This window comes from Artemia sp. Qi Xiang Cuo, chromosome 3 (genome assembly GCF_049724085.1).
Source record: "Artemia sp. Qi Xiang Cuo chromosome 3, ASM4972408v1, whole genome shotgun sequence".
In the NCBI taxonomy this organism is placed as follows: domain Eukaryota; kingdom Metazoa; phylum Arthropoda; class Branchiopoda; order Anostraca; family Artemiidae; genus Artemia; species Artemia sp. Qi Xiang Cuo.
Window position 1 is genome coordinate 29,431,238 of NC_142796.1, and position 23,109 is coordinate 29,454,346.

Consider the following 23,109-nt stretch of genomic DNA (forward strand, 5'->3'; position numbering starts at 1 on the left):
AAGCATAGGGGTTTAGAACCCTACTCATATTAATTTCTGCTCTTTTTGAATTTTTCTCTGTTAATATTTTAATTTCTGTTTGTTTTGGGTTTCATTTATTTATTGATACTGATTTGTGATGGTTGAATGCTTGGTAGATTATTTGATTCTATTTTTGTTCATTTTTGGTTTAATGAAGTTCTTGACTTATTTTTGAAAAACTGATTTTGTGGAAAAAGTATTTTAATTAATTTCTGTTCTTTTTATATTGACATAGTCTTTTTCAGGGAAAAAACTGAGCCTCTTCTAAAGTTAAACAACCATCCCTTCCATAACTTACAACCCTTACCCCTACTCTTTAGGGTTTGTTTCAACCCCAAAAGCCTTGTTATATAATATTTAGACTATTTTGAATCAAATGCCTCATTCAAAGTTCCTATTAGACGCAGTTCGGGAAACTATAATGTATGTGTGTGTGTGGGGGGGTAGCTGCCCTCCGATCACTTTGACCCTGAAAAAGAACACTAGAGTGTCTGATTACCAATCAATGAGCCCCCTCCAAAGATTATATGACTATGCTTTCTATAAAAACCTTATATGCCCCCCGGGCAAAACTTGCAACCCTTGTCCTGAAGGCTGGGGGGACTTGCTATCCTCAAAGACATAATTTCCAGACCTTTCAAACACATTGAACAAAATGTCTATCTCAAATTTGATTGGAAGTGTATAGGGAAATCATAGGCGTGGGAAGGGGGGCATTTGCCCTCTGATCACTTCCGATTAATAAAAAAGTCACTAGTCCTCTCAATTTCCAATCGATCAGCCCTTTTTGAAGGGCTGATCGACAAAACTTTCTATAAGAACCTTGTACGCCCGAAGGGCATAACTTACGACCCTGGTCCTAAGGGCTATGGGGAGAGGGTTGTCATCGTCATAGACGCAATTTTCAGACCTTTCAACTACGTTGAACAAAATGGCCATATCGAAATGTTGATCGTAAATGTTTGGGGAAATTACTTTCGACTATTAAAAAGAGCAATAACCCTCTCAATTTCCAATCGAATGAGCCCCTTTTGAAGTTTTTACGACAACACTTTCTATAAAAACCTTATGTTTTCCCCCATGGCATAACTTACAACCTTAGCCCATAGGGATGTGGGGGGTTGTCATACTCAAAGACATAATTTTCAGAACTTTCAAATAAGTTGAAAAAATGGCACAATTCAAATTTTGATTGGATGTGTTTGGGGAAATGGTGGACATCAGAGGGGGGTTAGTTGCCGTTCAATCACTTTCGACTATTAAAAAGGGCACTAGCCCTTTCAATTTCCAGTTGAATGAGCTCTTTTTGAAGTTTCTGCGACAACACTATCTATAAAAACCTTATATGCCCCCAGGGCATAACTTACAACCCTTGCCCTGTGGAGTGTGGGGGGTTTGTCATCCTCAAAGACATAATTTCCAGAACTTACAACTACATTGAACAAAATGGCTATCTCAAAATTTTGATTGGATGTGTTTGGGGAAATGGTAGGCTTGAGAGGAGGGTTAGTTGCCCTTCAATCACTTTTGACTATTAAATAGTGCACTAGCCCTTTGAATTTCCAATCGAATGATCCACTTTTGAACTTTCTACGACAATGGTTTCTATAAAAACCTTATATGCCCGCAGGGCATAACTAACAACCCTGCCCTGAGGGCTGTGGGGGAGTCTCCTCCTCAAAGATATATTTTCCGGATCTTTCAACTACGTTGAACAAAATGGCTATCTCAAAATTTTGAGTGGATGTGTTTGGGGAGATGGTGGGCGTGGAAGGGGCATTAGTTGCCTTTCAATAACTTTCGGCGATTAAAAAGGGCACACACCCTTCCAATTTTCAATCGAATGAGTTCTTTTCGAAGTTTCTACGACAACTCCATTGATACGAAGCGCCCTGTTCTTAACAAAGAAGGTAACAAATAAATAATGTATTGTTCCAACATCGTTCTTTACTTAGGCAGCGCTATTGCGCTGCCTATGATCATGAAGAAAATCAATGGAATAGAGCCAAACAAAGTTTGACACTGGTCTTGAAGATTGAAACTAAATCAAATTAATAGTTCCATATAAGTGATATTACAAAAATATAAGCTATAAATGTGTTACCAGTTTTTTTTATTGTTATATTCAAATATCATTTCTGTATGGTTTTCATTTGTCAAACCAATTTTCTGCTTCTAGGTCCACAGCAGATGATAGCAATACTATAAAAAACGATGCAGCGGGTTCTCGACGAAATGGATCAGAGGAAGAGTGTAAAATACGAGCCATTGCAGCACGCGCTGTTCATGAATATGTTGAAGCTTCTGGACGGTACGTTGTCATCGAGCAGCTTGAAGACCTAGGTATTAACTTTATTTAGCTGTCTAAATTTATTTTTCTAGGGACTTTTTCGACTACCCACAACCAAGACACAATCCTGTAAAAGATGTCTTAATCAAATGCACTATTCAAAAACTACTACTACTACTACTAGCAATTCACTGCAGCACCAAGCCGCCTGAGGCTAACACAGCTACGCACGCTCCTCCTTAAACCCTCTCTATTCAAAACCTCCCTTTTTAAACCCTCCCCTAAAATTCTATTTTACCTTGAATTTTTCTTTATGACCTCCTCCCATCCCATTTGGGGACGACCTAATTTTCGTCTTGCCCTAGTTTGTTGGATGAAGAGGTTACTCTTTTGCGTTCTGTCATCTTTCATCCTCAGAACGTGTCCTAGTCATTTCAACCTCTCTTTCATTATAACCCTAAGAGGTTTGATAGAAATCGCATTTTTCGTCGAGCTTACTGTTTGAAATATAGTCAGACAGACGTGTACCCAAAACAATCCGTAGACAATTTCTCTGGAAAACATCTAACAAATCCTCATCTGTCTCTCAAAGTGTATATGTTTAACCACTGTCATAACTGGAGCTTCCAATATTTTGATCTTGGTTTGCTGACTTATCTTCCTATTCTTCCAAACTTTTTTCAACTGTGAAAAAACACTCACGGTCTTGGCTATTCCACTTTATCTTCTTCGCTGCATCCACTCTTCCACAGGCTTTGCCGTGTTCCTTTGGATAAAATTCATCAAAACAATTCACATAAGTGGAGATAGAACCCTGATCAGCTAAACTCCTAATCCAATACGAAACCAGCTACTAATCTCATTCCCTACCTTAACCGCAGCAATGATACTCTCGTACATGACACTATTATAATCACTGTAATGTATTTATCTGGTATACTATACAAGGATAGAATCTTCACTAAAGTTCTTATATCAGTTGAATCAAACTCTTGCTCATATTCTATAAAACTGAGGACTAGAGAGGTCTGATGACACAGAAAATTCTCAATTATTAATCTAAGAGTGACAATTTCGTCGACGCATCTCCTCCCCTTACTAAAACCTGTTATTAAAACACTGTTCTTCCCTTAAAACTTTGTCTATAGTATCTCTAAGCCTAAAGGATTATCATACTATGTAATTTACTTCGTACAGAAATAAAATGAATGCCTCTATAATTACAACAATTACTCTTATTACATTTACTCTTATTAAAATGAACTTCGTGGAAGTGAGTGATAAAAACTTGAGAGCCATGGCTAATCATAGGCAGCGCGCGAGCGCTGCCTAAGTAAAGAACAATGTAGGCACACGGGGTTTTTGTTTTTTTCTCGTTATCCCCGGGCACTTTGTATCGAAAGAGTTGTCGTAGAAACTTCAAAAAAGACCCATTCGATTGGGAATTGGAGTGGCTAGTGCCCTTTTTAAAAGTCGAAAGTGATTGGAGGGCAACTAGGCCCCTCCACGAACATCATTTCCCCAAGCACATCCAATCAAAATTTTGAGATAGCCATTTTGTTCAACGTAGTTGATCTCCAGATAGAAAATATGTTTTTGAGGAGGAAACTCCCCCACAACCCTCAGGGCAAGGGTTTTAAGTTATGCCCTGGGGGCATATAAGTTTTTTTTTATAGAAGGCATTGTCGTAGAAACTTCAAAAAAGGCTCATTCGATTGGAAATTCAAAGGGCTAGTGCCCTTTTTAACAGTCGAAGATGATTGGAGGGGAACTACCCCCCCCCCCCCACGCCCATCATTCCCCCAAACACATCCAATAAAAATTTTGAGATAGCCATTTTGTTCAGCGTAGTTAATTTCCATATAGAAAATATCTTTTTGAGGAGGACATTCCCCCTCAGCTCCCGGGGCAAATGTTATAATTAATGCCCTGGGGGAATATAAGGTTTTTATAGAAATCGTTGCCGTAGAAACTTCAAAAAAGGCTCATTCGATTGGAAATACAAAGGGCTAGTGCCCTTTTTATAGTCAAAAGTAATTGGAGGTTAACTAGCGCCCCCCCCCGCACAACAGTCCGCCCAAAACATCCAATCAAAAATCTGAGATAGCAATTTTGCTCAGGATAGTTGAAATACAGAAAGAAAATATCTTTTTGAGGAGGACACTCCTCTACAACTCTCGGGGCAAGGGATTTAAGTTATGCCCTGGGGGCATATATTGTTATTACAGAAGGGGTTGTTGTAGTCATTTCAAAAAAGGCTCATTCGATTGGAAATTCAAAGGGCTAGTGACCTTCTTAACAGTTGAAAGTGATTGGACGGTAACTAACCCCCCTCTCACGCCCACCTTTCTCCCAAACACATCCAATCAAAATTTTGAGATTGCCATTTTTTTCAACGTAGTTTTTTGTTCTGGAAATTAGGTCTTTCAGGATGCCATCCCCCTCACAGCCCTCCGGACAAGGATTGTAAGTTCTGCCATGGGGGCATATGAATTTTTTAAAGAAAGCGTTGTCGTAGAAACTTCAAAAAGGGCTCATTCGATTAGAAATTGAAATGGCTTGTGCACTTTTTAATAGTCAAAAGTAATTGGAAGGCAACTAACGCCCCTGCCACACCCATCATTTACCCAAACACATCCAATCAAAATTTTCAGATAGCCATTTTGTTCCACGCAGTTAAAGTTCAGGAAATTATATCTTTGAGCAGGACACTCCCTCACAGTCTCCAGAGCAAAGGTTATAAGTTATGCCCTGGGGGCATATAAGTTTGTATTGAAATCTTTGTCGTAGAAACTTGAAAAAGTGCTATTCGATTGGAAATTCAAAGGTCTAGTGCTCTTTTTAATAGTCGAAAGTGACTTCAGAGCAACAAGCCCCCCTCTCTCGCACACCTTTTCCCCAAACACATCCAATCAAATTTTTTAGACAGCCATTTTGTTCAGTGTTGTGAATTTTCACATAGAAATTATTTCTTTGAGGGGGACACTCCCACACAGCCCTCAGGGCAAGGGTTTTAAGTTTTGCCCTGGGGGCATATAAGGTTTTTACTGAACGCTTCGTCGTAGAAACTTCAAAAAGGGCTCATTTGATTGGAAATTGAAATGGCTAGCGCCCTTTTTAATAGTCGAAAGTGATTGGAAGGCAACTAACAACCCTTTCACGCCCACCATTTCCCCAAACATATCCAATCAAAATTTTTTGATAGCCATTTCGTTCCACGCAGTTTAAAGTTCAGGAAATTATACCTTTGAGGAGAACACTCCCCCCACAGTCTTCAGAGTAAGGGTTATAAGTTATACCCTGGGGGCATATAAGGTTTTTATTGAAATGTTTGTCGTAGAAACTTGAAAAAGGGCTCATTCGATTGGTAATTCAAAGGGCTAGTGCCCTTTCTAATAGTCGAAAGTGATTTGGGGGCAACTAACCCCCCTCTCACGCCCACCTTTTTCCCAAACACATCCAATCAAAATTTTAGATAAACATTTTATTCAACGTGTAACGGGATCAAAATCCAAGAAGTAGAAACCCCTCCGTCGAGTTATTAATTGAGACAATATTTTCTAATAGAAGACTAAGTTAAAGGACACGGAATTCGCGTCGTGCAATCTACTTAATTAAGAGGCATCCAATAGCCATAAATTATGTAAAATAAAACACGACCAATTTTAATACAAAGCTTTTGTTTACAGAAAGAATTCTGAGATGTCAGCTTTACAGCCATATATCTTATAGTTAATCTTCAATTTTTGGTTTGAATAAAATTTCCGGCGTCAATATCGCAGGTGCAAAACAATGATATCTCCAAGTATTGAACAACATTCACAGGTGCAAACACAGTAGTCAATGGCGAAACAGTGTTTCTCCAATAAAAAAAGATACAAAGTAGAATAAAGCATGGTAAACCAGACTTCTCTTCGACATGGAAAATTCACAAATGTCAATCTCATACCTATAAATTATGCAAAATAGGATATAGACAATGTAAGACAAAAACTTTGTTCGACAGTAAATATTCTGAAATGTCAATCTTAGAACTATAAATTACGTGGAAGTCAAAATAGCCAATTGGCTTATTCCTCGTCCAATAAGAATATCAGAGAGAGAGCTGGCGAAATCAGAGAGTATAGTTAGTTAGGACTTAGCAATTTGGAGTCAGTCTAGAGGAGTTTTCTGAGAGTTCTTGACCAAAATTATGTAAGTTTATTGTGAATCTAATGTCAGCCCAGTATCAATTTATTGACAATGTATATGAGTCCTTTACCATTTTCAATCCAATCTTCATGTTAGTATTTCTCAAGATAATTAGTCCTTGTGTCCCCATCCGCTCTCTAGGGAACTGAATTCTAGTAATCTGATTTCGACTCAGTCGTAGAATTCAATTTGTAGAATTCTGAGATGTCGGCTTTACAGCCATATATCTTATAGTTAATCTTCAATTTTTGGTTTGAATAAAATTTCCGGCGTCAATATCGCAGGTGCAAAAAAATGATATCTCTAAGTATTGAACAATATTCACAGGTGCAAAAAAAGTAGTCAATGGCGAAACAGTGTTTCTCCAATAAAAAAAGATACAAAGTAGAATAAAGAATGGTAGACCAGACTTCTGTTCGACAGGAAAAATTCACAAATGTCAATCTCATATCTATAAATTATGCAAAATAGGATATAAACAATGTAAGACAAAAACTTTGTTCGACAGTAAAAATTCTGAAATGTCAATCTTAGAACTATAAATTACGTGGAAGTCAAAATAGCCAATTGGTTTATTCCTCGTCCAATAAGAATATAGGACATGCTATTTGACCAATAGGTCCAACGTAATATACTTGTTAGCAACGCCTGAATGTAACCGCTGGCGAAATCAGAGAGTATAGTTAGTTAGGACTTAGCTATTTGGAGTCAGTCTAGAGGAGTTTTCTGAGAGTTCTTTACCAAACTTATGTAAGTTTATTGTGAATCTAATGTCAGCCCAGTATCAATTTATTGACAATGTATGTGAGTCCTTTACCATGTTCAATCCAATCTTTGAACCTGTATTTTAAATAGAACCCGCGTTGGAATATATATCTCAGTGCATAACTTTATTCAAGTGCCTATGACAGTAATTTGAAGAGCAGATTATCCGATATTCCTGATCCAATTTTGTAGCGCAAATGTGAGTAAAAATAAATACATTATTTTCTTAATTTTATCTCTTCATGTTAATATTTCTCAAGATAATTAATCCTTATGTCTCCATCCGCTCTCTAGGAAACTGAATCCTAGTAATCGGATTTCGACTCAGTATGGTCATTAACACACGCTCCCCGATTGACCCGCTGTTTTAATCCCCCCCCACACGAAGTTTCCCCTCAAGCTATGGTATAAGGTTTATATAAACTCACTACAAAGAAGCATAAAATCCCCCACAAAACCCCCCATTAGAAACGCAGTTGAAATTTTTGGAAATTAGGTATTTAGGGATGAAAACCCATCCCCCCCACAACCCTCAGGGCAAGGGTTTTAAGTTATGCCCTGGGAGCATGTAAGGTTTTTATTGAAAGCGATGTTGTAAAAACATCCAAAAGGGCTCATTCAATTGAAAATTGAAAGGGCAAGTGCCCTTTTAATAGTCGAAAGTGATTGAAGGGCAAACTCTGACGCCCACCATTTCCCCAAACACATCCAATCAAAATTTTGAGATATCCATTTTTTTCAACATAGTCGAAAGTTCTGCAAAATAGGTCTTTTATGATGATAACCCCATCAGAACTCTCAGTGCAAAAGTTTTAGTTTGTCGCCTGTGGATACACAAGACATATATAGAAAGTTGTTCTAGAAATTTCCCAAAAGGGCTTATTTGATTGGAAATTGAAATTACCCTTTTTAATATTCGAAAGTTAGTGAAGAGTAGTTAACCCGCCTTTTAAGCCCACCATTTCCCCAAACACATTCAATCAGAGTTTAGAGATAGCCATTTTGTTCAACGTAGTTGAAAGTTCTGGAAATTATGTATTTAAGGATGACAAACCCCCCAGAGTCCTCAGGGCTCTGGGGACTTTAATGATAGAGTTAATGATAGAGTTAAAAACCATATAAGGTTTTTAATGATAGAGTTGTCATAAAAACTTCAAAAGGGGCTCATTCAATTGGAAATTGAGAGGGCTAGTGCCCTTTTTAATGGTTGAAAGTGATTGGACGGTAACTAACCCCTCTCTCACGCCCACCATTCCCCCAAACACATCCAATCAAAATTTTCAGATAGCCATTGTGTTCAACGTAGTAGAAAGTTCTGTAAATTAGGTCTGTGAGGATGACAACCCTCCCCCAGCCCTCAGGGCGAGATTTGTAAGTTATGCCCTTCTATGTCCTGGGGGCATATAAGGTTTTTTTTCAAAGCGTTGTCGTAGGAAGTGTCATAATAGGAAGTGTTGTCGTAGAAACTCAAAAAAGGCTCATTCAACAGAAATCAACAGACCAGAAAATTACAATAAATAACCGAGTCAAACTCGAAACAAGCAAACATTAGCAGAAGTAGGGCTCGAAACCTCTATACCTTCCTAAGGCAAGAACAAAATTTGCACTTTACTGGAAAAAATTTAAATGTTTTTACTTTGACAGCTTTAATAAATCAATTAATATTAACATTTTGATTACTAAATACCAGTATATGTATATTAAACTGACAACGCACGTTCATTTGTATTTTTTTCAGTAAAGTGCAAATTATGTTTTGGCTTTGGCTTATTATTTGGCTTTGGCAAATTATGTTTGGCTTATCATGAGCGCTCATGATAAGCTAACCTAATCTAACCTAACTTAAACGTGGAGAAACCTAACCTCTAACCTAACCTAACCTAATCTAACCTATTGTTTTGGTATTTCTATGCAATATTGTGTAATTTTGTGGTTATGCTAGTTTGGACTAAACTTCAACTCTAACTAAATCTCCAAGCTAAGATTCTAGGCTAAACCTCTAAGCTATAACTCTTAACTAAAACTAAACTAAACAATAACTCTAAATACAACTCTAAGCTAAAACTATCAGCTAAAATTATCAACTCTTAATTTTAACTAAGCTAAACGAAACTTAAACCCTAACTAAAACTCTAAGATATGACTTTAAGGTAAAACTCTAAACTCTTAACTATAACTAAACTAAGCTAAGACTCTAACTAAAATGCTAAGCTAAGACTCTAAGCTAAAACTATAAACTCTTAACTAAAACTAAACTAAACTAGAGCTTCAACAAAAACTCTAAGCTAAGACTCTAACCTAAAAATTATACAACTCTTAAATAGAACTAAAGTAAACTAGAAAACTAGCCACAACTGTATGCTAAGACTCTAAACCAAAAGTATAAACCATTAGCTAAAACTAAACTAGAACTATAACAAGAACTTTATGCTCAGTATCTAAGGTAAATCATAGAACTCTTAACTAAAACTAAACTAAACTATAACTCTAACAAAAACTCTAAGCTATGACTCTAATATAAAAAACTCTAAACTATTAAATAAAACTAAACTAAACTAAAACTTCAACAAAAACTCTAAGCTATGATTCTATGATAAAACTCTAAACTCTTAAGTAAACTAAACTAGAACTCTAACAAAAACTCTAAACTACGACTCTAAGCTAAAAACTCTAAACTCTTAACTATAAATAAACTAAACTTCAACTCTAACTATAACTCTAAGCTAAGACTCTAAGCTAAAACTCTAAACTCTTAACTAAAACTGAACTAAACTAAAACTCTAAGGTAAGTCTCGAAGGTAAAACTCCAGACCCTTAACTATATCTAAACTAAACTAGAACTCTAACAAAAACTCTAAGCTACGACTTTAAGCTAAAACTCTAAACTATTAACTAAACCTAAACTAAACTAGAACTTCAACAGAAACTCTAAGCAAGAGACTCTAAGCCAAAAACTCTAAACTCTTAACTAAAACTAAAATAAACTAGAACTCTAACAAAAACTCTAAGCTAAGATTCTAAGATAAAATTCCAAACTCTTAACTAAAACTAAAATAAACGAGAACTCTAACTAAAACTCTAAGCTAAGACTCTAAGGTAAAACTCTAAACTCTTAAATAAAAGTAAACTAAACTAGAACTCTAACTGAAACTCAAAGGTAAAACATCTAATTCTTAACTAAAATTAAACTAAACTAGAACTCTAACAAAAACTCTAAGCTAAGACTCTAAGCTAAAATTCTAAACTCTTAACTAAAACTAAACTAAACCAGAAATCTAACAAAAACTCTATGCTAAGACTCTAAGGTAAAACACTAAACTCTTAACTAAAAGTAAACTAAACTAGAACTCTAACTGAAACTCAAAGGTGAAACATCAAATTCTTAACTAAAATTAAACTAAACTAGAACTCTAACAAAAACTCTAAGCTAAGACTCTAAGGTAAAACTCGAAACTCTTAAGTAAAACTAAGCTAAACTAGAACTCTAACAAAAACTGTAAGCTAAGACTCAGCTAAAACTCGAAACTCTTAACTAAATTTTAACCAAGCTATAACTTTAAGTAAAACTCTAAGCTATGACTCTAAGCTAAAAATCTAAATTCTTAACTGTAACTAAACTAAACTTTAACTCTAATTAAAACTCTAAGCTAAGACTCTATAGTAAAACTCAAAACTCTTAACTAAAACTAAATTAAACTAGAACTCTAAATATAACTAAGCTAAGACTGTAAGCTAAAAACTCTAAACTCTTAACTAAAACTAAACTAAACTAGAACTCTAATTAAAACTCTAAGTCTAAGCTAAAACTCTAAACTAAAACTAAACTAAACTAGAAATTCAACAAAAACTCTAAACTAAGACTCTAAGCTAAAAACATTAAACTCTTAACTAAAATTAAACTAAACTAGAACTCTAACAAAAACTCTATGCTGAGACTCTAAGCTAAAATTCTATACTCTTAAGTAAAACTAAACTTAACTAAAACTCTAAGCTATGTTTCTAAGGTAAAACTCCAAATTCTTAACTATAACTAAACTTAACTAGGACTCTAACAAGAACTCTAAGCTAAGACACTAAACTCTTAACTATAACTAAACTAAACTAGAACTCTAACAAAAACTCTAAGCTAAGACTCTAAGCTAAAACTCTAAACTCTTAACTAAAACTAAAATAAACTAGAACTCTAATTAAAACTCTAAGTCTAAGCTAAAACTCTAAACTAAACTAGAACTGCAACAAAAAACTCTAAACTAAGACTCTAAGCTAAAAACTCTAAACTCTTAACTATAACTAAACTAAGCTAGAACTCTAAAAAACCCTAAGATAAGACTCTATGGTAAAACTCTAAACTCTTAACTAAAATTATACTAAACTAAAACTCTAAGCTAAGAATCTAAGCTAAAAACTCTAAACTCTTAACTAAAACTAAACTAAACTATAACTCTAACAAAAACTCTAAGATAAGACTTTAAGCTAAAAAACTCTAAACTCTTAACTAAAACTAAACTAAACTAAAACTCTAAGCTAAGACTCTAAGCTAAAACTCTAAACTATTACTAAACTAAAATTCAACATTAACAAAAACTCTAAGCTAAGACTCTAAGCTAAAACTCTAAACTAGAACTCAAAACTAAAATAAACTAGAACTCTAACAAAAACTCTAAGCTAAGACTCAGAGCTAAAATTCTAAACTCTTTACTAAAACTAAACTAAACTAGAACTCTAACTAAAACTCTAAGCTAAGACTCTAAGCTAAAAAACTCTAAACTAAAAGTAAACTAAACTAGAAATCTAACTGAAACTCAAAGATAAAAATCAAATTCTTAACTAAAATTAAACTAAACTTCAACTCTAACAAAAACTCTAAGCTAATACTCTAAGTTAAAACTCTAAACTATTAACTAAAACTATTAACTAAAACTAAACTAAACTAGAAATTCAACAAAAACTCTAAGGTAAAAACTTTAAACTCTTCACTAAACCTAAAGAAAACTATAACTTTAAGTATAACTCTAAGCTATGACTCTTAGCTAAAACTCTAAATTCTGAACTGTAACTAAAGCTAACTAAACTAGAACTCTAAATAAAACTCTAAGATAAGACTCTATGGTAAACTCTAAACTAAACTAGAACTCTAATTGAAACTCAAAGGTAAAAAATCAAACTCTTAACTAAAATTAAACTAAACTAGAACTCTAACAAAAAAACTCTAAACTCTTAACTAAAACTAAACTAAACTTCAACTCTAACAAAAACTCTAAGCTAAGACTCTAAGCTAAAACTCTAATCTAAAACTAAACTATACTAGAACTTCAACATAAACTCTAAGCTAAGACTCTAAGCTAAAAACACTAAACTCTTAACTAAAACTAAAATAGACTAGAACTCTAACAAAACCTCTAAGCTGATACTATAAGCTAAAACTCTAAACTATTAAGTAAAACTAAACTAAACTAGAACTCTAAGCTAAGAATCTAAGGTAAAACACCAAACTCTTAACTAAAACTAAACTAAACTAGAACTCTAACTGAAAGTCAAAGATAAAACATCAAACTCTTAACTAAAATTAAACTAAACTAGAACTCTAACAAAAAATTCTAAGCTAAGACTCTAAGGTCAAACTCGAAACACTTAACTAAGACTTAGCCAAACTAGAACTTTAATTAAAACTCTAAGGTGTGACTCTAAGACAAAACTATAAATCCTCAACCGTAACTAAACTAAATTCCAACTCTAACTTAACCTATAAGATAAGACTCTAAGGTAAAACTCTAAAAAATTAACTAAAAATAAAATAAAATATAAATCTAACAAAAAATCTAAGATAACACTCTAAGCTAAAACTCGAAACTCTTAACTAAAACTTAACCAAACTACAACTTTAAGTAAAATTATAAGCTATGACTCTAAGCTAAAACTCTAAATTCTGAACTGTAACTAAACTAAACTAGAACTCTGAATAAAACTCTAAGATAAGACTCTAAGGTAAAAACTCTAAACTCTTAACTAAAAATAAACTAAACTAAAACTCTAACAAAAACTCTAAGCTAAGACTCTAAGCTAAAAAAAACTCTAAACTTTTAACTAAAACTAAACCAAACTAAGACTTTAAGATAAAAACTCTAAACTATTAAATAAAAGTAAACTAAACTAGAACTCTAACTGAAACTCAAAGGTAAAACATCAAATTCATAACTAAAATTAAACTAAACTTCAACTCTATCAAAAACTCTAAGCTGAGACTCTAAGCTAAAACTCTAAACTCTTAACTAAAACTTAACCAAACTACAACTTTAAGTAAAATTATAAGCTATGACTCTAAGCTAAAACTATAAAGTATTAACTGTAAATTAAATAAACTAAACGAGAGCTCTTAATAAAACTCTAAGCTACGATTATAAGCTAAAAACTCTAAAATCTTAAATAAACCTAAAGTAAAATAAAATTCTAATAAAAACTCTAAGCTATGACTCTAAGCTAAAAAACTCTAAACTTTTAACTATAACTAAACCAAACTAAATCTTTAAGCTAAGACTCTAAGCTAAAAACTCTAAACTCTTAACTAAAACTAAAGTAAACTAGAACTAAACCAAACTGAAACTTTAAGCTAAGACTCTAAGCTAAAAACTCTAAACTCTTAACTAAAACTAAACTAAACTAGGACTCTAACAAAAACTCTAAGCTAAGAGTCTAAGGTAAAAAAAAACCTCTAAACTTTTAACTAAAACTAAACCAAACTAAAACTCTAAGCTAAGTCTCTAAGGTAAAACTTCAAACTCTTACCTATAACTAAGTTGTGGGTGAAAAGGATGGGTACTTCAACTTGTAAAATGGGTTTAGAAGGGACATTAAGAAAATAACTTTTTCGGAAATGCCTTTTGAAAAGTATTGCTTGCTGTTGGGGCATTCAAAAAGCTGTAAAGTAAAGTTGTGTGTGAAAAGTACGGGTACTTCAACTTGTAAAACAGGTTTAGAAGGAACATTAAGAAAAGAACTTGTTCTGAAATGCCCTTTGAAAAGTATTGCTTGGTGTTTTGGCCTTTAAGAGCTGTAAAGTAATGTTGTGGGTGAAAAGGATGGGTACTTCAACTTGTAAAATGGGTTTAGGAGGGACATTAAGAAAGGAACTGGTTCTGAAATGTCTTTTGAAAAGTATTGCTAGGTGTTGGGGCATTCAAAAGCTGTAAAGTAAAGTTGTGGGTTGAAATGGATGGGTACTTCAATTTGTAAAATGGGTTTAGAATGGACATTAAGAAAAGAACTTGTTCTGAAATGGTCTTTGAAAAGTATTGCTTGGTGTTGGAGCATTAAAAAACAGTATAGTAAAGTTGTGGGTGAAAAGGATGGGTACTTCAACTTATAAAATGGGTTTAGGAAGGACATTAAGAAAATAACTTGTTCTGAAAAGATATAATAAAGCCATAAAAAGTATTAAAAAATGGGGGCTCAGGGGCCTTTGGGGTGCTGGGGGTCCTTTGGGGGTCTGGGGGGGCCCTTTAGGGCAACTTGTAAAATGGGTTTAGGATGGACATTAAGAAAATAACTTGTTCTGAAAAGATATAATAAAGCCATAAAAAGTATTAAAAAATGGGGTGCTGGGGGTCCTTTGGGGGTCTGGGGGGGGCCCTTTTGGGCTGGGTGGTCCTTTGGGAGCCGGGGGGCCCTTTGGGAGCTTGGGGGACCGTTGAGGACTGGGGGCTTCCTTCGGGGTTGGGATAGGGGGATTGGAACCCTTTGGAGTTGGGGGATCGGAACCCTTTGGGGGTGGGGTCGGGGGCCCGTAACCATTTGGGGTTGGGGTAGAGGACCTCACAACGCTGTTAAAATACAACTTGTGTATTATAACGACCACAGAGTTTCACCCTTAAATTCTCTTCTAAAATCATCTTTTAAAATGTCTCTAACTCTTTTGCCGAAATAATTCCCTAAAATGGCTAAAACGGTATCGCCCAAATAATCCCGAAACGTAATTTCAGCGAGTTCCTTTTGTTTTGGCATCCCTGTGCTTTCAAATTTGAAATTACAAAGAAACCCTTTCGCGCGCTAATCACTTCATCGCTAAGATCAAAACATTCGCTCGGAAACAATTCCCCTTAGAAACAACAAATTAATTCCTCTTTCATGTCAATCAATCAATCATGACATCATCTGTCATGTGTGATCTAAACTTTGCCTTGGAAACAATTCTGGTCGAACTCCAAAGACATTAATTAACTTGACGTCATCTGTCAGACATTAATTAGCTTCCCCGGAAACAATCTATTTCCTATTTCTGGATCATAACATTATCCCCTAGCGGGCACTTGGCCAAAAACACACCTGAAGAAAGAGACCTTGAAGGAAGTGTCATTGACCTGTCCCCATTAGACTCAATAATCCATCAAAGTGAGAAAGTTCCTGTTTTTCCATTCTCACTGACAAAAGCCATAAAACAGACATGAACTGCTGTTGACATCCATGAAAAACATCAAATAAATTGACCCACACACATAACCATCCATGAAAACAGACATAAATGTGAGAAAATTCCTGTTTTTCAAATTCTCACTGACAAAAACCATAAAAACATCCATAAATTACTGTTGACATCCATGAAAAACATCAAATAAATTGACCCACACACATAACCATCCAAGAAAACATCCATAAATGTGACAAAATTCCTGTTTTTTCATTCTCACTGACAACAAACAGACATAAATTATGTAAAAAAAAGTTGTAGGTGGCAGCAGGGGTGGGGGACAGGAGATATTATGGCATTTCTACTGCAGTAGTAGTAGAAGTGACCCTGAAAGTTCCAAGTTAATACCCTCAGCCGTTCCTAAGATATTGTAGACATGCCTTTTTGATAACCTGTATGTACATAGTGACATTTGATTTAGTTCAACAGTTTCTCTGACCACCCCTTCCTATAATGTGGCCCGGGGAGAAAATAGTAATCTATTGAAGCCTTTTGAACCTTCACTATAAGTGACACTACAGCGTTGCCTCTGAAACTATTTTGAAACTATAGTTAACAGTGTAGATAGAAGACAAAAGGGAACCAACATTAGCTGATTAGCTTTCTTAACCCCATCCCCCCTAACAGACAAGAATTTAAATTCATAAAAATTGAAATTTATGTCTGCTACAAAATGTCCGCAGCTGCTATAATCCAGAAAAATTGCAGGAAAAAAACTTACGGCAGACCCTGCCCCTTGGAATAATCGCTCCAACTGGGGGAAGGGGATATGCGTTGCCGCTCTTAGTTTCCAAAAATACCTTTTTTCACTTTCATTTAACAGAAAAAAAAACACTCATCCTTTATTTTTAAAATACTTTTTTTGTGTCTTCATTAAAAAATTACGGAAAAATATTCTCATGAATTGGGTGACAGGGGGGCGAAAATGGGTCATAAGCCTTCACCTTCTTATCCTTGCTCACTTTAAAACTTGTAGTCATAAGTCCTTTGGTCAGGAATAAGGCTCAAAAAGGCCGATGACTTTTTTTCTGATCAGCTCAAAACTTACATCCTCAAGTCCTTTGACCAAGAGGACCCTAATCTATAAAGAAAAATAGAAACAAAATACGGTTCCCTCAAAAAGGAAGAAAAACCAGAAGGTAATCTTAGAAATGAAAACAAGCTTGAAATTATTTTCATTTCTGACAGACTTGAAACTTACGGGATATGTAAATTGAGCTGGATAGACGTCAATGAAGGTAGATTGTATTTTAGCTTGGTTGAATCCGTATGTGACACCTGAATGTGGCGCAACAAATCCTGCTTTCTTCATTTGGCTTAACCATACAGGGCATGCAGACAGGTAAAAGTGCCTGCAGACAGGGAACCTCAATGAGAACGAAACCTTTGAAAACAATTCTCTGTTTTGATTCATTACTCTCATTTTTGGGATATGGAATTTTGAATCTATAAAAAAAATCCCTTTTCTCGTCCACCCGAATTTGTATAGCAAGAATAATATTAAAAAACTATTGTAAAAGTCTTCGGCTGAAGAAACATTCTGACTGAATATTCCAAATTTTTTCACAATTTTAATTATAACCCAACATTAAATTTCTTAAGCAGGAAGAAACAGTAAGATATTCCAACAATTAACCACTAATGAAATTGTCTCAATTATAAAACCAACAAAAAATAATAATAAGAAATCCAAATAGCTTTTATCGGAGAAAAGTAAAAAACCCTATTGAAACCTAAAACAAGTAGAAATAAAATGATTTGAGGATTTAAACTTAAGAAGTAACAATTTATTAAAAAGGGAGGTGTCACTTCGCTTGTGGAAATTGACAATCCCTTGTGGATTGTCATCTCCCTTGTGGAAATTGACAATCCCTCTTGATTTTTAGGAACATTTCTGGTCTACGCTGTTATTATGAAAGTAAATGGTAATATTAAACCCAAAAATGAGCAGAATTAATTGCGAGTAAGAGGGCAGCTATCCCTTCCTCATCCTCACCTCCGCCTCAATGTCATAGAAACTTCGGATGATGCTCATTCGATCAGAAATTCAGTGTTCTAGCCCTTTGTTTTATAAGTCAAAAGCAACTGGAGACCAACCAGCCCCTGTCCTAAAACTATTTTTGATATGTGGTCCTTATGTTGCCCCTTAAAACATCTGATCGACATTTTGAGGTACCCTTTATTTTGCACTTTCTCTTTGGCTTCTCAATTTTTCGCGTGGGGGAATTTTCTGTGGGGGGAATTTTCCGGGGGGAATATTCTGGGAAGGAATTTTCCACGGCAGGGGGGATTTCTGTGGGGGTATTTTCTGGGGAAGTTTTCCACGGGGGGAATATTCTGGGTGAAAAACATAGGCTCCTGAACGAAAACACGAAACCCACAACTACTCTTATTTGTGATTAAATACAAAAAACTAGTTTTTTTTTTAACTGAACGTAAGGAGCAATATTAAAACTTAAGAAGAACAGAAATGATTATGCATATGAGGTACTTTTTCCTTCCTCAATACCTCACTCTTCACGCTAAAGTTTTTTAGTTCTTTTAAAAAATCTTCTTATTGTTCTAATTAAATGATCCTTGTGTTTCAGAAGCCGTTTTTAAAGAATTGGGACAAAATTCAAACCTTAGCGTAAAGGGCGAAGTACTGAGGAGGGGGAAATCCCCCTCGTATATGAAATAATTTCTGTTCGTTTTAAGTTTTGTGTTGATCCTTACTTAGTTGAAAAAAACTTGTTTTTTTATATCTAATTTCTGTTCGTTTTTTTTTAATGTTGCCGGGAAATCCGGCTCCGTATCCACGAAAAATCCCCCCCCCCTATCCTTAATATCTCCAGACGTAAAATTGAGTCTGCAAAGAGAAAATAAGACAAATAAAAAGAATTTCGTATAGTAATTCTTGAAAATTTCTCCTGAAAAGTTCACCCGCTGGAAAATTTTCTCGTCATGGAAGATTCTCCTTATGAAAAATCCTCCCAGCAGAAAATTCACCCCCCCCCTTTATTTTTACTCCCCAATAAAAAATATTATACGTAAACAATGGGCAAATTTTTATAGCTTTAAAATCTTTTCCCAAGGGCTGTGTGGATCGTGTTATCTCCAAAGGCATAGCTATTGGACCTTTCAACTATGCTGAACAAAATGGTTATCTTAAAATTTTAACCAGGCGATCTTGAGGAAAAGGGGAGCCTGGGAGGGGGGCTAGTTGCCCTCCAATCTTTTTTGTCACTGAAAAGGGGCACTACAAAGGTACTTGTATGAAATACCCACTACCTAATGTACTTCTAATATGTTTCTCTGACGCTCAATCCTAATGAAATATGCCAAAGTAAGATAAAAATATAATACTTTAGTAGCAAATTTGGGCTATATATTTGCACATTAGGGAGAGCGGTTAAAATATGGCGAGTCCATATGCCTAATGTGCTAGGTATAATTATTCTAGAAATCTATTCAGTACTTAGAATTGATTTCTAACTTCACATTGTCAAAGTATTTTACCCCACCCCCTAATTTGCAAATAAATAGCCCAAATTATATATTTTTCATCTATTTTGTCACTTCTCTTTGTCTTGTCTCACGCTAAGCTGAAAGAAACTAACGAAACAAATAATGCGTCAATGAATGAACAACTTGAGCGGTAGTGGGTTTATCATACAAGTACCACTAGAAATTTTAATTTCCGTTGGAATGAGCTCTCTCCCGATATTCTAGGACCATTGGCTCGATAGGATCACCCTTGAGAAAAACAAAAACAAACAAATAAACACGCATCACGTTATCTGTAAAAAATTCTATTTTTTACAGATAAAAGCTTGAAACCTCTATAATAGGGCTCTCTGATACGTTAAATCTGATGGTCTGATTTTGTTAAGATTCTTTGGCTTTTAGGGATTGTTTCCCTTCTTTTTCGAAAATCAGGTGAATTTTCTTTTGCTCGTAGCCTTTGATGGGTAACACTAAACTTAATGAATATTACGTATTTGAAATCAGCATAGTAAACCAATTTCTTTGATATATCTATTTATTTTAAAATTCAGTTTTTTTAAGTTTTGGCTACTATTTAGACTCATTACTTACAGTTTGCTACCACAAACTGTTTAATATTTATTTATCTTAAGTTTGAATAGACTGTTCATTTTAATTTGTGTTCACTTAAAAATTACCTATGCACACATAGCAAAAAATGTTATGTTTATGTTTGATGCGATTATTCAGTTCAATTTCTATCCTTTTTGGGTTCCGTTTATTTATTTAAAGCAATTTCTGTTTGTTTCAAATATTAATTGGTATATGATTTCATTTAAGCTCGTTTTAGGTTTTAATGTGGCTCTTTTCTTTGAACATCTTCTTTTTTGGAAAACGACTTTTTCTATCAATAGGTAAAAAACCTCCTGCTAATTACTCTATAAATTAACTTGAGTTCTAATAAAAAATAAATACTCATTTTCAAAAGTGCTCTGTTGTTGGTGCAACAATTTTGCCGATTAAAGAACATTTTTATTATATAGTGCTTTCAGCAAAAATGCTGAAAACAATGAACTTTTCACTTCAAAGTTTTGAAAAGTTCATTTTGATTCATTTTAAAATGCTCAGTGTAAACCGTAAGTTTTACTTAATCAGACAGAGCGGGATATTTTTTTTTTTAGCTTAATGTCATTGTCATCGTAACATGAATAGACTTATTTTTTAATTTCATTTCTTCATTTCCGTTTGTAGTGTGTTGATTATAGGCGAATGGTAGAATGCACAATAATGTGCTTACTCTCCAATCATTTGGATGTATTCTAAACTTCACATGTTTCTTTTCTGAGGGTTTCTTGTTTTCCCTTCCCATTTCGATTATTTTGGAATTAGTTACTGACATCGACTAATGTTGCATTCGCTCTTATCTTGGGCCTGTTAAGCAGCGTTGAATTAGCAACAGCCAACTTCAAAGGTAATATAGGTTTTTAATCTCTAAAGCAACGAGAGGACGTTTCTCAGCTTTTAGAGATAACCTTACAAAAGCCAAACCTTACAAAAGCCAAGGCCGACTCCCTAATTTGTTCCTGAGAGTTTTCCATTGATAGAGATTGTAATTGGTAACCTTAGCGACATTTTATGTAGGCTAATGATTTTAACTTCACTATGACAAAGGTCAAATGGCACCAAAATTTAATTGATTATCCCTATTGGTAACGCCTTTATTTTTTACTTTGGATAGCTTTCCCAGTCTTCGGTTCCAGTTATTAAATGTTGGAACTGGACTGTCGAATTGAAAGCAGCCTGTAACCATGTGGCTGACTCAAATTTAGTATAAATTAAATAAAAAAAACAAGTCTTTTTTAACTGAAAGTAAGGAGCGACATCAAAACTTAAAACAAACACAAATTATTCCGTATATGAAAGGGGTTGTCCCCTCCTCAACGCCTTGCTCTTTACGCTAAAGTGTTTTATTGTTTAAAAAAATAAAATTGTGAGACCAAGTCAAACTTAAGCGTAAAGAGTGAGGCGTTGAGGAGGGGACAGCCCCTTTCATATACGGAATAATTTCTGTTCGTTTTAAGTTTTGATGTTGCTCCTTACTTATTTAAAAAAAAATTTTTATTTATTTAATTTCTGAACGTTTTTGAATTAATGCAGCTTTGATTTTGGCTCACCGTACAGGAATAATTAAAACAAAACTTGCATGTTAAATTTACTTTTTTTTTTTTGGCTGAATAGCTTTCTCGAAATTTTGTTCTGACGTAACTTACGAATTAACTTACGTAACGAACTTCAATATTCGTATCTTTTTATAACGTATATTAGGCGGTTCGCCCCCTAGTCAATACCTCGCTCTTTACGCTGAAGCTCAAATTTTATTCCAATTTTTTAAGAATTGAAAAAAAAAACTTTTGCGTAAAGAGCGAAGTAATGACTAGGTGGCGAACCCATCACATACATAATAATTTCTGGTCGTTTTAAGTTTTGATGTTGCTCCTTAGTTTCAGTTGAAAAACTTGCTTTTTTTAAATTTAATTTTTGATCGTTTTTTTAAATAATGCAGTGAAATCCGGCACCTCCTTCATAGCAATGTCCCTCCCCCAAGAAAAATTCCTCCATGGAAAGATCCTCTCACGTAACCCCCAATCCACACCTCCCTCTCCACATTACCAGAAAAAATCCCCCCTGAAAACGTCTGTGTTCTTCCCAATAACCAATACTATATGTAAACATTGGGAAAAGTTCATAACTTGCAGACCTTCCCCCAGGGACTGTGGGTGATTAAGCCATCCTCAAAGATATAGCTATTGTATTTTTCGACCATGCTGAACGGTATCCATTTGGTATTGTTTAGAGAATAGTAACAAATGATTAAATGTGATCAAAAGTGGTAAAAGGCATTGAAAGTGATTAAAAGTCATTGAAAGCGATTAACATTGTAGTGTGGATATTCAAGCCACGCATTTCAGAAATTAAGGAAATATTTTACAGTTGACGAACATCTTACACCTCGTTGAAAAAATCAAATACATAAAAAAAAAACTCAATGTGTATGATTTCTTAAGGGAAATTATGCTTAAAAATCCTGAGCTTGACAATGATAGATCTGAGTCCATTTGTGCACCATAGATCTCCCAAACCAAAGCGTCTTAAATTTATAAATCGTTTGAAATTTATAGTCTCCTTTACAGACCATGAAGTCCTTGTAGGGATCAGTCCAATGTTGAATTATTTGTTGGAAAGTATATCTTTCCTTATTTGTTTGCATATAATATTCACGCCAGGATTTTCAATCTCCATGATTAGAGGGCCCTAAGAACGAGTTGGGTTCCTGTGCCCCAACACCTTCCTAAATCCCTCCTTCCTCCTTCCACTGGTTTTGAACACTTATACATGTTGTGCCACTTTCAACTTACTGATCGCAAATGGGAGTCTCTTAACTATAACTTTGAGGCTTATGTTGAAGTATACAATAATCTTCCGAAAAAAAAAAACATCGAATACGTATCTCCCAATTCACTCATTTGGGTGGGTCTACTTTCTACTAATGATCATTCAGAAATTATTAGCGAATGCTTCTTAGCAGTGGAATGCTAATCACAAAAAATTCCATAAAACCACAATGGGATTATCCTGGAAAGGAACACAGATTTCACAAAAGGTAGTGATCTTCCACCAAAATTGGTTTATTAAAAGTTCGGAGCTAGCTGAATACAATTCGGAGGCTAATATCGTGATAGAGACATCCAAAGACAAAATGTGTAAAGTAAGTAACTTATAAACGCGGGATATTTTATTGAATTATGCAAGAAAAAATAGTACACATAATTGGAGAGCCAGAAAATTCTACGGATTCTTGACCCCCTCCCCCAGCCTTGTACACACACACACACACGCTTATATATATATATATATA

General features: G+C 34.7%; 1 protein-coding gene across 1 annotated transcript in view; it reads left to right on the forward strand.

The window, feature by feature from the left end:
• Positions 1–23,109, forward strand: part of LOC148953974 (uncharacterized) — a 259,497-nt gene that overhangs the window by 101,880 nt on the left and 134,508 nt on the right. The window contains exon 5 of the mRNA XM_089086057.1: positions 2,201–2,364. Within this exon, the coding sequence (XP_088942183.1) occupies positions 2,201–2,364 (164 nt within the window). The remainder of the gene's footprint in view (positions 1–2,200; positions 2,365–23,109) is intronic.